At 38.3% G+C, this 16,296-nt stretch overlaps 1 protein-coding gene across 1 annotated transcript in view; it reads left to right on the top strand.

Annotated features, from left to right (window-relative positions):
* The window catches only part of LOC107595700 (voltage-dependent N-type calcium channel subunit alpha-1B-like), a 132,879-nt gene that overhangs the window by 930 nt on the left and 115,653 nt on the right, over positions 1–16,296 (top strand). The window contains exons 2-3 of the mRNA XM_016286194.1: positions 2,175–2,280; positions 7,646–7,785. Of these exons, the coding sequence (XP_016141680.1) occupies positions 2,175–2,280; positions 7,646–7,785 (246 nt within the window). The remainder of the gene's footprint in view (positions 1–2,174; positions 2,281–7,645; positions 7,786–16,296) is intronic.

The raw sequence follows: 16,296 nt of genomic DNA, 5'->3' as shown, positions 1-16,296 counted from the left end.
TTCACGCACTTTAAGGCATTTGGCAGCTGGTGGTCGTGTCAGGGTGTTGGCTGATCAGCCTTTTATTTTCTAATTCAAATGTGGGAAAGTCAAGCGCTCGATAGGGCTTTTCATACTGCACTTAACCCTGGGCTAAGGTTTTTTTTTCTTAAACCTGGCTTACAGACTAGTTTTAACCATCGGGTAAGCAACGTTTTAAAAGGGGTTTTGGCACCGCCAAATGTATGTATACAGTGTGAACCAAGCGGCGTAAGGACGTTACGGCTAATTGATTAGCAACAGACAACCAATCATAAATTGGCACAGCGCTTCCTCATTGAATATTCATGTGTTTTGAAAGTTTCACAGAAACTTTCACGCGCTGTTAGTTTCAGTATCTAACCGGTTAAAACGTCAAACGATGAAGATTCACTACTGTGTTTGCTGTGTTTCAGAGCGGTTGTGCGTTTACAAAGACTGACAAGCAGTTGCAGGTCGAGTGTTGTATTTTTCCAGTGTTATTTGCCTTATAAATGGGCAAATACTAACGGTTACGTTGTTTTCGAAATGTTTTGGCGGCAACAGTAATGGCAATGTCAAACAGTTGCCTTCACTACTAACTAACGTTAGCCTACTATTACTATTGGGGTAGTAGTAATAATAATAAAAGTTCTGCAAACATTTTTTTAGTTTATTAGCATATTCACCATTAGTATATTCATTAGCAAATTTTTCTTCAAGAACAAATGTATGAACCCAGGTAATTTTTCATTTTATAACACAATGGTTGTGAAAAGCTGTAGCGCTCTCCAGGGTCCTGAAATCTTTACTAGCATTTTAAAGCACTGTGCAGCCTTCATTTGTGATAATTTCGTCTAGTTTGTTGTACAGTCCATTTAAAATGCATCTTTATGGAATTCAGGCATTCATAGAATTAGGTTTCTATAGCATGTGGAGATCCCTCAAGGGGGTGACAAGAATGTGATTGAAGTGGCCATTGGACCTTTCCTTTCCAATTCGTTGCCTCCATGAATAGCGATTGCGTAAAGACCTATAGCTGTAGGGAACAGGCATGGAAAATGAATTGGAAAAATGGATCCTGTCCTACGAATGCACTATAATGGCCGACCATCTATAAAGATGTTAGCAGCCTTTCAGTGTTTCCTTTAAAAAGGATGAAAAAGATTTTAATAATGACAATATTGGTGGGCTTACACAACCATTTCACAGATGCAATAAGGTTGCACAAATGGCTGTGCTGAGAGAGAAAGCATCGTGCCAGTCTAATGGGTAATCATGATCTCTGCACTGCAATGTTCCAGTCTGGAAAGCATGTCTCACTTTTATGCCCAGACCTCTGCATGTCATTTCCAGCATAGAGCGAGGTGGTGTAAATGCAATCAGTATTACTGCTAGTTGGTTTGATGAGCAACTAAAAGCTGATATTGCACAAAAGATGATATTTAGAAAGTCGATGAACAACATACTGTATGACCCCATAGAGTGATGCTGCTATGATGTCAAAACTGGAAAGACTAATTTGCCATGGGTTCCCTTGAAATTTTCAGATGGGTTTTTATAATGGGTTTTTTTCAGTTCATGAGTAAAACCAGGTCTGATATATAAATTGACGATATTTGAATGTTTTGCTCTACAATGTAAATTGCACAATCCATACTGAAAACGAAGTTATTACGTTTTTAAAAATGTATGTTTGTTTTTACTGTAAAAATGTATAACTAACTACAAAAGAACACTTGGGGTGTGAGTGTGTGCAGTTTACAGTGTACAATAAAATGTTCAAGTATCGTCAGGTTATGTTTACCACAGACCTTACTTTATTTATGAATTGAAAACCCCTATTATAGGAAACCCATGGTAAATTATTGTGGGTTTTGACGTCATGACTGCTGCACGCTATCATTGCATGGAATAAAAACACTAAAATATTTTTTTTAAATGTCAGGTTTGGAATGACATTAGGATGAATAATGATCTTTTTTGGTGCTCTGTCCCTTTAAGTCAGTATTTTAAAGCACATATCAGCACAATTCCGGTCAAATTTACATTGGGCTATTGATATTTCTATTGATATTTCATGCACTTTTTTTGCACAGTTTTCCTCTTCATAATGTTTTTGAAATTATGTTTGTTGTTTGTATTGTTATTCCGGTGTTTTTCCTTGACTCTTCCACTCCATTTGAGTACCTGATCCTCACTACCATCATCGCCAACTGCATCGTACTGGCCCTCGAACAGCATCTCCCCGCCATGGACAAGACCCCCATGTCTGAACGCCTGGTAAGCATCAGAATTCTCTATTTTCTCGTCATTCACTGTTGATTATTAAGGTTTCACATGTCTATCACATATCAGATTATTAATTTTTTACTGAATAAGACTGCAACCATATCTCTCAGGAGAGAGAAACCGCAATGACAATGCATTCTGCGAAAAGCAGAGCAAGTGAGAGATAACTGTGTATTTGGCTTGCTTTTCTTTCCGCCCACACACCCGAGATCCCCACTGGAGTATATTGATTGATCATTTTAGCGGTCTTGCACTGGATGGCGTGGGTGATCGGTGAGCCCATTGGAGCGCAAGCTGTTATCCCACTCTCAAAGCTCCCAACCAGGGCCACTGAGAACCACCCAAGCACTCCACACAGGAGCCACGTCTCTGTCTCATTAAAACCCTGCCTGCTGGGAACCATTGACGAATGTGTGCATAACGCTGCTTCTCCATGATCCGACCTTAACCCATGCAGAGCAAGCTTTGATCCACTGCCTTGCTCTTATTCTCCCGCTTGCAATGGCAGTTGTGCCTGTTGAGTCAAAATTATATAAGGAAGCGGCTTCAAAGTGTGCTGTTGCACAATTAAACTAAGAAGTGGACATGTTGGCGGCTTAAGGCGGTAATGGCCTCTTTGTGAAGCTGAATATGCAGGCGGTGATGTTGGATTCCACACTCCCTGGAGGAGCGCTGCAATCACAGAAAGGAACACCATGTGCCTATACGGTCAATGGGGTCCTCTCGAAAACAACTCCCTGATGCTAAAAATACAACTTTTCATTCTTGTTGTGTAGTTTTACAGGGTTTATGGATTATGGAACACAAAAAGTATTTTTATGATGTGCTTTTTCATGATGAATTTATTTATTTTTTTATTTTGTTCCCTAACAAATTTATTTCACCCTTCACCTTTTTTTAAGATTTATTTTTGCCATTTTTACTTTATTATGATAGGACCGTAATTAGACAGGAAACAAATTGGGAGAGAGAGGGGGGTGGGATTGGGAAAGGTCCTTGAGCTGGGACTTGAACTCGGGACGCTCGAAGCGCAACGATGCTATATATGGAGGCTATTGGCACTGATCACCCTTCACCTTCTAACTAACTAACTAAATAAATAATGCTTATTTGAAACATTTATTATTATCAATAAAAATGGTTGTGCTGCTTAATATTTGTGGGAAACTACATTTATTTGAAATAGAAATCAATATAAAAGTAATTACTGTCATTTTAATGAGTTCAATGCATCCTTTCTGAATAAAAGTAATAATTTCTAAAAAAAAAAAAAAAAAATCTTGCTAAACTCATATACAAATATGTATACATGCACATATGTGTGTGGAATATTAAAAAAAATGAATATTTGGAATGACATTAAAGGGGATGATTCTCACTTAAATTTGGTCTGCTCTTCCCATAAAGCATATTACATAAGAAAACCTGGAATATATGCCACAAAGCATATGAATCACCGCTTTCTAGGTGTTTTTCCACAACAATTCTGTGGAAAAGAGCACCATGGAAATTTTTACACATTTCCATGTGAGGGAGTTATATGGGTTTGAAATAACATTACAAGGGTGAATAAATAAGGACAGAATATCCATACTGGGTGAACTGTTCTTTTAAGGACCTCTCTGTGATTTGAGACAGAGTAGGGGTGTTCGATTCCAAGTTTTTCTGAGTCGACTCCGACTCCCGACTCTCACCATAGGAGTCGATGGAATCGACTCCTCGACTCCATTTAGCGTGACTGTCCAAATTAGTCCAATTTAGTGGTGGTGACACTACCTTTAAATAGCTATCATCAATGTTGTTAGCTGTTGCCGACACCTAATTTTACAGAGGGAAAACTGAGGTGGAAAAGCCTTGGTGGAATATTATGTCAGGATTAATAAAGTGGTCTTTAATGAATTCATCACATTACAATGGTCAGGGGATGGTGCTGTATGTCTTAAGAAGCATTGATATTAAAAATAAATGCAATGCATTCAAAAATACATACGAATATAAACATATTGATTTGTTTATTCTTGTTTATCATCACAGTAATCATTTACCAAGAGATTCAGCATCCGAGTCTATTTTCGCTGTGCTGCACACGCTGAATTAACGTGACAGCGCATTGCTTACAATAAAAATAAACATGGATTGATACGAAATGTATTAAATACACTATAAATGCAAATAAGTAGGCCTAAAGTTTATTTTTTTTAACACTGCTTTTTAGCTACAGGGGTAAAGCAAGGAAAAAGTATAAAAATGGCAACAGATGGCACTCGTGGAGTTAGAAAAACAAAGTTCTTTATGACCAGCAGAATTGTAATAATGATGCAAAAGAAAATGCATGATACGGCTGTTTCTGTCAATGGTAAGTTTTAATTTAAATTGTTTGTGATAGCCTACTACCTTTTAAAGGAATCATATGATGCGATTTCAATTTTTCCTTTCTCTTTGGAGTGTTACAAGCTCTTGGTACATAAAGAAGATCTGTAAAGTTGCAAAGACTAAAGTCTCAAATCCAAAGAGATATTCTTTATAAAAGTTAAGAGTCAGCCACACCTACCTAAAACGGCTCGTTCTAACACGCCCCCCCACATGTCTACGTCTACGGAAGATTTGTATAACGCCGCCCAAATGTTCATGAAAACAGAAAGGCGGCATAACTTTTATTCTCGCTGTAGCATTGTTGTTGCCGCCGCCATGTTGCATAAAGAAGATCTGTAAAGTTGCAAAGACTCAAATCCAAAGAGATATTCTTTATAAAAGTTAAGAGTCAGCCACACCTACCTAAAACGGCTCGTTCTAACACGCCCCCCCCACATGTCTACGTCTACGGAAGATTTGTATAACGCCGCCCAAATGTTCACGAAAACAGAAAGGCGGCATAACTTTTATTCTCGCTGTAGCATTGTTGTTGCCGCCGCCATGTTGTGAAGGCGCTGTGTGGTTCGTTGTGAAAGCGAAACTACTTTGTTTGGCCTTCCAAAAGAGGACGATATCGGCTTTGTCATGCCTGGAGCTGACTGGTGCTGGTCGCTGAGGTAATAAAAAAGGTCGCCGGATCAGCTTTCACCGTGGACGAAGCGGAGTCCAGCCCGGGGTCGTCACATGTGGTTGCCGCAAGCCCGCCGGATGCTCCTTCGTCGAATCCACCGGCTGTGCCGTTCACAAGCCGGCCTCCGCTCACTCTAGGCCTCCGGCCTCTGCTCACTCTAGCGATGCAACGCAACGCGTAAAAAGACAGTATAAGTCATTATAATCTGTAATTATGTCCCCACTGGATGCAACAAATGCCTTGTTTATAATGGGTTTTCATGTTTTTGTCTCGTTGCTCCGGCCGGACAGGGCATCACAATATGGTAAGGGGCGTAACATTTCCGTCACACGCTTGAGGTATTCGGCCAATCACAATGCACTGGATAGCTGGCCAATCAGAGCACACCTCGCTTTTCAGACCGATGAGCTTTGTAAAAATCGACACGTTTCAGAAAGGCGGGGCATAGAGGAGAAACAATAATGTACAGTATGTGGAAAATAATGTGTTTTTAACCTTAAACCGCATAAACATTTCATTTCACCAAATACACAAAATAACGTTATTTTTAGCTACATCATATGACCCCTTTAATGTAAGAAAAGTAGACTGCAGGCTGTTTACGTTTTGCCACTTGCTTAAGCATCTTAATAACATATAAATCTATACAGAATTTATTTTAATATATTGCGCTTCAACGTGAGTATGTCTTTGAACGATTGTATTACTGTGTAAAAAGATTATCAAAAAAATATATATATAATTTGTAACGTTCGTAATTGAAATCAAATTAATGGTGGTAAACAGCTGCAGATCATAGCTCACTACAAACATGTGACAGCAAAATGAGCCCGTGCTGCTTCCGCACTTCACACGGACTGCACTGCAAACGGTTATTTACTGCAAAACGCTTAATTTTGTTTACTCTTTGCTGATATACTTTTATAGCTGATATAGTGATTTCGGAGTCGACGTACAACGAGAATCGATTCCGGTGATGGAGTCGACTCTGACTCTAGAGCTATTCAGAGTCGAGGAGTCGACTCCCCATCCCTAACACTGAGACAGTCCTTAAATTAAGAGTTATTGCAATTTTCATTGTTCCCCGTAGCAAGGGTTCAACCTCAACCTGTCAAATTCATCAACAGCTTGTCTGGTTAACACTATGACGCAACCAATTCCCTACCTGTTGCAGAGCTAAACCGGGCCCCTGATACCCAAACACTACAGACAGGATGATCATTATTAATAAACACTATGGATCTATACATAATAGATTGAAATATGCTGTATGCCGCCACGCTCACTCATTTCTCCGCTCCCATAAATCATCCGTTACGCACAGCCTCACATCTGCTCCCGCGAGCACATTTTTGCCAAGTGATTTCATAGAGACAACACGACGGGTGCTGTGTAGCACCACAGCGATAATTAGACTATTATTGAGAAAATATACACCAATAAAGTGTGATTTCACTTTGAGCACCTTAAGGGAGTGTTCAACACAAATTTAGTTTTTGTTGGTTTAATTATTTTTGTGTTTGATAATGAAATATTATGTAATGCATTACTGAAGGCACAGTTATTTTTACAGATAAGTAGAGAGCTTTAACACTGCAGTGTTTTCCTTGCTGTACCAAGCTATAATCATAAAACGGCTTCATGCTGTTGTTATTGAAAGCTGTCGTAAAGAATTATATTGCTAGGGCAAGGTTTCCATCAAAAAAGGGCTATAAGAAGACTTATTTGCAAGTGGGGTTGATAATTGCACTCATAAAATGGGAGGGATTTCTGAGAGCAGAGCACTGGAGAGGTTAGTCCGGTGTAAGTGCCTATAGAGCCGTAGGGCTCTGGTGACATTAATGGGAATGAGTTCAAAAGCAATGTGACATGCTGTAGCCAGGACCGAATCTCTTTAAGTATATTCATCTAACAGATTCCATGACACATACTTGGTATTTTTTTCCAGTTTCACAGAATTTTGAGACTTTTTTCCTCTGAGATGTAATGTTCTGGTACTAACAGCATCTGAAACATTTTTAAATATATTATTATTGGGGGAAAAATATATAATATAATGATAGTCTGTTTAATAATAACATCTTTTCAATCACATAGAGCGTGATTTTACATCATGTCAGATCTCTGCCTTCCCCATCACAGCGCAAATCCATGCATCTTGACCTATTCTATGTGTGTTGTGCAAAAAAGCGAAAAGCTTCAACCTATATTCACTGTTCTGCTTTCTGTCTGTCTTCCATGCATCAATAGGCGCTCTCTTCTTTCAAACGCACAAAAACAAGTTATCCTTCTTTTTGCTCTCTCTTCCTGCAGGACGACACAGAGCCCTACTTTATCGGAATATTCTGTTTCGAGGCCGGCATTAAGATCATCGCCTTGGGCTTTGTGTTTCACAAAGGCTCTTACCTACGCAACGGCTGGAACGTAATGGACTTTGTGGTCGTTCTTACCGGGTGAGTCCACGGCTGGGGAGGGAGAAACAGTTTCAAATGGATGTATATGTTTGTGTTCCATGTCTTCAGGAAAGTAAGGGATCGGATTTGTGTCTTTGTGAAAGTGCCTGTTACAAAGTGTTCTAGTCTGGTCCCCTTCTGTATCTGTGTAAACATTGCCCTCTGGCCGATCTTGTACTCCTAAAAAAAAAAAAGTTGAGAGTTTTCAGATATTGGAGCTCTAGCACTATTTGTGCAGGATTCCTTTTCCAAATGATGTTTGAGTGACATGCCTCAAATTACATACGCTGTTTGCAATTGTCTATAGTTTTTTTTAGGTGGGAATAGGAGTGTCTGTTTGGATGTGGGTATTATAGAAGGTAATCCTGAAACATTAAGTATATATGTGAGACAATTAAAACCTTATGTGTGTAATTAATGGGAGGATTTCATTATCTTTACATCAGATGGGATGCCAACAGTATTTTAACTGTTATTTTACCTAGAATGTTAGCAAAAAGGTCTAAATCTATAATGAAGGTGCACCAGGTAGCACAATAATAAGATTTGGCTTTAGCTACGGTATTTGACAAAGGTCAAAATAAATGAGGGGAGATGTTGTGAAAAATATATTGTACTTACAGATATTCCTATCTGGACAAGATTAAATTTCTCAAGGGGACCCCTGGTTTAGTTTTTATAATTTTTACCGAGGTTGTGTGACAGGAAGGATTAAAATGAAGTTGGTCTGAGAAACACACATTTATCTGACCTGTTCAGGGAAAACTAGTCCTGTCCAAATAAGGGTTTTTTCTGTTGAGTAAAGTCTGAAATGCTGAAAGTCTGAAATTACATAGTTCTTCTGAGTTTTTGTAATCAGCAGTGATTTTTAGTACAGGTGAACTTAACTGCTTTTCTCTTTTTTTCCCAATAGTGAAACAGAGAAACCTCTATTTTTTCTTTTGTTTTAGACCATTGTCTACATGTCCAAATTGATATTAATAATGAAGGTTTCATGAGCACTAAATCGGAAAAATTTGAATGATTTCTGAAGGATTGCGTGACACTGAAGACTAGAGTAATAGCTGCTATGAATTCAGCTTTGTTGTCACATTAATAAATTACATTGTTAAATATATTAAAGTAATATTTTAAATGTTACATTTTGTTATTTTAAATTGTAATATTTCACAATATTACTGTTTTACTGTATTTTTTTGATCAAATCAGTGCAACCTTGGGGAGCATAACAGACTTTTTGAAAATCTTACAACAAACTGTACGGTAGTGTCAACTTGGGTTCATATTTGCCATTTTCTTATTTAACTTTTGTAATGCTCTGGAGGCTTTTTTTGTGAATGCCCCAGATAATTACCACTGTTTATGATATTGAAAGTAATACTGCATTCAATAATGGGTTTAATGCAGGTTTGGGTTTTACCTAATTTCTGTTTTGGTAAGAGTTTAATGCTAATAGCACTGGGCACACAGTGCTAAGTTTTGAGAATAAGGTGCAAGCTATAATGAGCCCAAATTTATATGAAGTATTTGTGCTGTTTCAGCACGTTGTCTGGATAAGCGGAATTGCTATTGGTTAGTGAATAAAATTCAGGGGATTTTTGTGATGAAATGCAGCAAGAAAAAGTTGCTCAGTTTTACTTGCTCACTTATAATTCAGTTTTTAAGTGGTAAAATATTCATGGTTCAGTGTTTCTTGGTGCTTCAGGAGGCGAGAGGGAAATTTTTAACTTGCATACCTATGTGAAACTGTGCTATGAGCCAGTGCACTGCTGAGGCGCAATCTCTCTCCTGCTGTCTGGATCACCGATGCAGAGCTGCTATCTAAGTGCTGCCCAAGATGATGAAGTAGAGCAAATTAAATGTAAAAAGTCTCTACTTGATAGTAATAGACTTGTAAGATAGGCACACATTTAAATGTGGCAAATTAATTTCACAGAGACGATTGGCAGTTCTCATTTCACACATGTAATACTCAGTGACTGACACTATGTAAAAATGCTTGTAGTAACATTTTTATATGTAAGCTGCTCTCAGGCTGTGAGTATTTCACCTCGATGTTGTTACAATTATTTTTTTTATTTTTTATTTTTTTGCAAGGAACACACAAAAATCTTTTTTTTAAGAGTCTTTATGCATGAAAATTTCATTTTGGGTATCTATCCCTTTAAAAGGGACCATGTTTTTCTGTCAGATTTGTAACTGTAGTGCAATTGCATTGTTTATCTCCAGGTGTCTGAACTCCCAACACCTGCTCTTTATATTGTGGTACATTTCAGTCCACAGTTTATGTTTGTCAAGCTTCCAATTACACTTTCAGAGACTGTGGATTTATGGAGCAGATAATGGCCATTCTGAAAATGGTCTTGACAGATAAATCAGAGATGGGCAGGGATTAAAAGCGGACGGAGTTAGGAGGAGTATGACAGACTGATCATTTTAAAAGAAAGATGAAGAAGAGAGCGACAGCATAGAATGGATATAGATGGGGTTTGGGGATCAAGATTTTAGTTGGAGATCTGAAACTGTGGGAGATGCATTTAAACCTTATCAGACTGGCTTATGAATATTAACGAGGTGTTTGTCCAGTACTGATTTGCTGACTGGGCCCTAGCCAAATTAGGATTACCACTAAGGGCTCATGCACAGACATTCTTTCTCACAAAGTGGTGACTGTTGTAGTAAAAATGCAGTACGTTTTTGAAAGAGTTTCAAATGTAATGCTCTTTTAATATGCAAATATGTTAGCCAATCATAGCAGTGGGAGTGTACATTACAATCTCAAAGCGGACACAACCTTTCCAATAGAGTGTTCAAATCAGAGGGCTAATTTAAGGGTAGAACCATTTTTTTCTACATTATAGCCATTTTTGATGAAATAAACATACTAAGATTATAAATGCACCTCAGGAAACATAAAATAATTTAAAAATGCATTTCAAGACCCCTTTGAAGCATCTCTTTGGTTCATAAGCACTTCTAATTAGAAGTATGGGAAGATGATTGGCACATGTTGCATTTCCAAAAGCATATTAAAGCGACTCAAATTCAGAGCAGATGCAGAGATGGAGTTTGTGTGGAGCAGCGTTTACTTCAAAATAGAGCTAGATAATAATCACTCTAAAACACACAGCACAGATATTTATTTTATTAAATTGCAGCCTTTGTGATTTTGGTTTTTCGATTAAGCGTGCAGCCCTACCTCTTACCCTTTTTTGGCATGTTTGTAATATTCACAGGCATTATAAACCGTTGGCAGAGGCTTTTGCTTGGTCTAACAGTCATTGTTTTATGCAGATTAGCAAAACAAGATTATTTTTTCACAGTTTATTCATTTTAAATGGCATCGCCATTCCCATACCCAGACATTGTGCTGTTATTACCATTGGCCACTGTTACCTCGACAACAGCAGTCTGGCCCATGCTGTCCTCAGGCAACCCGGTTAGGCCTTGAGACAATGGCATGCTCTGTTCTTTTATATTTTTCAACTGTGATCATCCACGTCTGCTGCCCACTGCTGCTCTGATCCAATTCCTGTGAGACACTGCAGATTTAACTCCCTTTTTTAAGTGGATGCATCATAATGGTTCCAACACCATTAGCTGTAAAGCCACGTTCACACTGACAGTGGTTTTTATTGCTAGAAGCCACTGTATTGTTTGTTGTTAGTAGGCATTTGTGGCACAAAATGCTCTAATACTGCTGATCTACCTATAATCTAAAAACAAATTAAATATTATAGATATACTTATACACTCATAGAAAGAGAAAAAACATTTTGGGTTTCCCCAAATAATTTATATTCCTTTATTATCTTGGCTCAAGGTAAAATCTCAGTGGAGTGTCTTTGCAGTCTTTGATTTAGTTTCATGCTAAATGATTGTTTAGCTCCTACTGGAAACACAGTCATCACTGTATGGATGATATTTTTAATGGGCGACATACAGAGCCATGAGACGCTGCCTTGGCAGAAGTGATGGAGAGGACATCACCGTAAGGGTCTGTAAAAAGCTTTTTAAAAAGAGAGACATTTCCTGAGCTTAGTTAAAAATGAGCCAGTTTGGACAAATGGGAAAAATGCAGACGCCAGAGATATTGAAAGGCCACGTCTGTCAATTTCACTACAACTGACATACAACTGTGAATGTGCTCGGGTTCTTAGTGAATTACATTTCTTTGGTATTTGAACTTGAGACTTTTGTGTATTTTGTGTTTTGTTAAAGGGCTTGTCCGTCGTTCCGGAGAGCATTTGTTTGGACAAAAATCTGTTTAGTGCAAAATAAGTCATCAATATTTCTCCAATTTATTTTAGTAATAAATCCTGATATTGAATCTGGTCAAGTTAGTTACCTTCCTGTCCGTAGAGGCAGGTTTGAGTTGAGACATGGAGCGTGCTGAATTACAGAGTTGCTTCATTAGGTTTGGAATAAGCACAATGTTTCAGAGCTTGCTGTGAATTTGACACACAGAGATCATATAATACAGCACACTATAGATTTTCTAGATCAAGTAATATCAGTTATTTGACACTAGAGTGCATGTATATGGGTGTGTGCAGTGGTTTCCACATCAGAAGAATTAGGGATGTGATTTTTGCCCATGCCTTTTCTCTCCTCTCCGCTCCATTTCTCAGTAAGTGTCAGCCCGAGCTGGCCTAACCCTGACTTAACTCAATATTCAGTTGTTTAATGAATAGGTTGGTGTAACAGTGTTGCTCTGGGCAGCAGCAGACCTTTAATCTACAGCCATCACATAGCAAAAGCCTCTAATAGGAGAATAAATCTCCTCCCCTCCCCACTCTGAGGTTCAGATCAATAGTACAATGTCCAGCAGGAACAAAGCGAGAAAAGCAGACAAGGGAGGAAGATGAAGATAGAGTAGTCTTCTGACGGAAATAAACAGCAGAGCATTTGTAGTTGTGATTTAGATCGGTTTTGTTTTTTTTGTTTAATTTTGTTTTTGCTTCTCTTTTAGTTTAGTTTTAGTTTTGTTTCATGTTTTGGTTTGTTTGGTGCTTTTTGTTTTGTGTTTTAGTTTAGTTTTGTTCCATGTTTTAGTTTTGTTTAGTTTAGTTTTTGCTTTGCTTTTATTTTATATAGGTGAAACCCATGAATATTATTTATTTTGAAGTTTGGTCACCTTTTTACAACTGATTCACAGGATTCCTATGTAATAATGGCCCTAGCTGTCACGTTACGCTGCCGGAAGGAACACAGAGCCGTGGATAATGGAAAGAGTCTTTATTAATTCAACACAGGGGGTAAATCCAACATGGGGAACAGGAGGTAGACACGTACATCACTGGTAGACCGACAAACACTAACTGCACAGACTAGGATTTATAAACAAAGGGCAATCAGGGGAACACAGGTGACAACAATGGAGCATAGTCAAACTAAACGAGGACAGGAACATAACCAAATAAGGAGACACAGGAAGGACTACGGGGGCAAAACAGGTACAAAAGTCTGACACTAGCATTAGAAGCATTAGTCTTTGGTTTTGAGACTTTAGTCTTTCCAACTTCAGGGATCTTATAAATGCACAATCTTATATATGCACAATCCTTGTAACACTCCAAAGAGAAAGGAAAACTTGAAATCGCATCATATGACCCCTTTAAGTATAGGATTTTGTTGCTTATATGGGTCATACAGGTTTGAATCAATCCAGTGATACCTCCTGATCCCATTTCTCACTAATTTCCTATCTTTTCTCTACTTTCTTTGTCAATAATAGTGGCAGAAAGCCCCCAAATTAGGGCTTTGTATTGCAATTATTTTATATATAATTTATGTATTATCAATGTACATCAATTTGATACAATGTATTATCACAATAATGTAATTGAACTGTGATTTAAACTGAGGCAAACATCATAAATTCCCAGCTATATAAAATGTCTATCTCTTTTTGCACTCATTTAGACAAATTCAGTACTTAAACCGTAGGAAAAGATATAAATAAAAAAAAATAATAAAAAGAATCAATGCAATATCATGAGAAAGAGATTAAGAAAAATAAAATAGCATTACATCTTTACAACATTACACTTTCTATTGGTATGCGTGTTAGCACTTTGATTTACCTTGCTCTGAATGGGCAGAATGTTACGCTTGATGGAATGTTACGCCTATGGCAAAATCCTCATTGGTCAACACAAGTTCATTTGAGCCAATCCAAACGAACCCTCGGGTCAAATAGGTTCCTCTCTAGTTCAGTTCAGAAACCTGGTACTCAAGTATCTACAGTGGATGCTTTGCCTCAGCTTGTTACCATGGTTACAAGCCCACCTCCCCCTTTCTGTGGTCACAGGCGGTTGAACATTCAGCCAGTAAGTAACAACTAAAGCCGCGGTTGACCTCATCTGACCTTTAACACCGCTGTGATGTCTATGTGGAAGTCATTTAAAAATGCCATTAATCGTCCTGACAGCACCCAAGGCTCGAGCGGCGCGCAAGTACTATAAGCTACCTTTGGCTTAACGATTATTGTTTGGCCTCTTTAATTAGCATGTTTTACAGCTCCAGGGCCTGATAGAGAGGAGATTTCCATGTTATCTCTGTCTCTCACATCTGTCCGTGTTGACCTCAACTCTTCCCTGCAGGTTGAGGCTGAGCGGGCATTGATGGCATAGTCTGTGCTTGTTTTTGGTTCTTCATTCCACTCAGAATATTCAGGACTCCGATCAGGGCTGAGGCCGCTTATCCAGGAACACAAAGTGCTGACTTCAAAGAGTCGTGTTCAGTTCTGCTGTCTTTCATGTGTTTTGGGTGCAGCGAGACAATGAGTGGCTTCAAAGTGGTAGGGACCTGGCCTTGCTTTGTTTGTGCCGGAGTCAAAGAGATTCATAATGGAGTGCCATTTGAACGTGTGCCAGTGTCTCTTGTTGCGCAGACAGACAACAGCAGGTCCTGCTCACCCTTTTAAGGTTATTAAAATACTTGTGTATGTGTTTTAAAGACGTTTCACTCATAACGAAGTCAGTGTTTTTGAACAAGTCTTTAAAGAGATTGAAAAAACAAAAACAATGAATCGTAGTGCCAAAGGTATATACTATCTAGCTGTCAATCTGTCTGACATCCAGTCTATCATTCTATCGTTTTTGTTTGTTGTTCTATTGGTAGTTCTACCATTCTCTGTCGTTCTTGTCATCATGTCTTCCTCTGTGTTGTTCAGTCTATCATTGCATTATTTTGTCTGTTGTTCTGTCATACTGTCAATATCATATCATTCTGTCAATCACTCTATCGTTCTGTCTGTTGTTCAATCATATCAATTTGTCATTCTGTCTGTCATTCTATCTGTCTGTCATTCTGTCTGATGTTCTAACGTTCTCTATCTATCTATCGTTCTATCTATTGTTCTATCTATCGATAGTATCGTTCTATCGTTCTATCTATCTTTCATTCTATCTATCGTTATTTCTATCGTTCTATCGGTCTATCTATCGCTCTATCAATTGATCTATCGATTTATTGTTCTATCGATTTATCTATTTATCGTTCTATCGCTCTATTGTTCTATCGCTCTATCTATCTTTCGTTCTATCATTCTATCTATCTATCTAATGTTCTATCTATCATTCTGTCTGTCATTCTATTGTTTTCTCATTCCTTAAGGCCTTCAAATGTTCAATTTTCAAGTCCTTTTGAACTTTCCACCCCTAAACCTACGAGTAAGGCTTTGTCTAGCCAACATATGTCTTGACAAACTTTGCTTTTCTAGTTGTATTACCCCATATTTTTGGTTTCCTCACTGTGTGTTGATCAGTGGTGCACAGTGAATTTTCAAACTTTTGCAGCAAGGTAGCAGCTTGTCCCAGCCATTCCTCTATCAAGTGAAGCCCTAGGGGAATGTTTCTCTCTCGCTCTCTCTGTATTTTGTTTCTGCTCTCTTTGAATGTACTTCTCACCTATTGTGTTCTTTTATCATCACTATGCTTCATATCTCTCTTGCCTGATGCCAGCCGTGTTTCCAACTGTGAATCCAGACCGTTATGACACTCAGCAGAAAAAGCACAGTAGAGTTCCTCTTAGTGAAAATAACAGTGAAAAGTGTGGCAACATTTAATAAAAAGAAAAGTTATTCGTTGACACGTTTCATTTTCGGAAACACAGTGCTCCCAGGCCATGAGAAAGGCAGTTTTGAGTTGACTGGCATTTGATATGGCGGGTGACTGCAGGCCTGGTGCATGTTCCTTTTCTCTGCCTCGTGCTACTTATGACTGGTTTTGTGGTCCAGGGTCACATTTGTGCTGTAATCTCACAGTTTCTCCTCTCTGTTTTCAGTATATTTGCATTTATCCTCCAGGTGTTTGTTTTTCCTCAAAGGGGTTTACTTAAAGGGGTCATATGATGCTGCTAAAAATAACATTATTTTGTGTATTTGGTGTAATGAAATGTGTTTATGTGGTTTAAGGTTAAAAAAACACATTATTTCCCACATACTGTACATTATTGTTTCTCCTCTATGCCCCACCTTTCTGAAACGCGTCGATTTTTACAAAGCTC

The sequence above is a fragment of the Sinocyclocheilus grahami genome, unplaced genomic scaffold, assembly GCF_001515645.1.
Source record: "Sinocyclocheilus grahami isolate Dianchi unplaced genomic scaffold, SAMN03320097.WGS_v1.1 scaffold207.1, whole genome shotgun sequence".
NCBI classification, from domain to species: domain Eukaryota; kingdom Metazoa; phylum Chordata; class Actinopteri; order Cypriniformes; family Cyprinidae; genus Sinocyclocheilus; species Sinocyclocheilus grahami.
The sequence above is the reverse complement of the archived record's forward strand: the minus strand, read 5'-3'. Positions and strand labels throughout refer to the sequence as shown.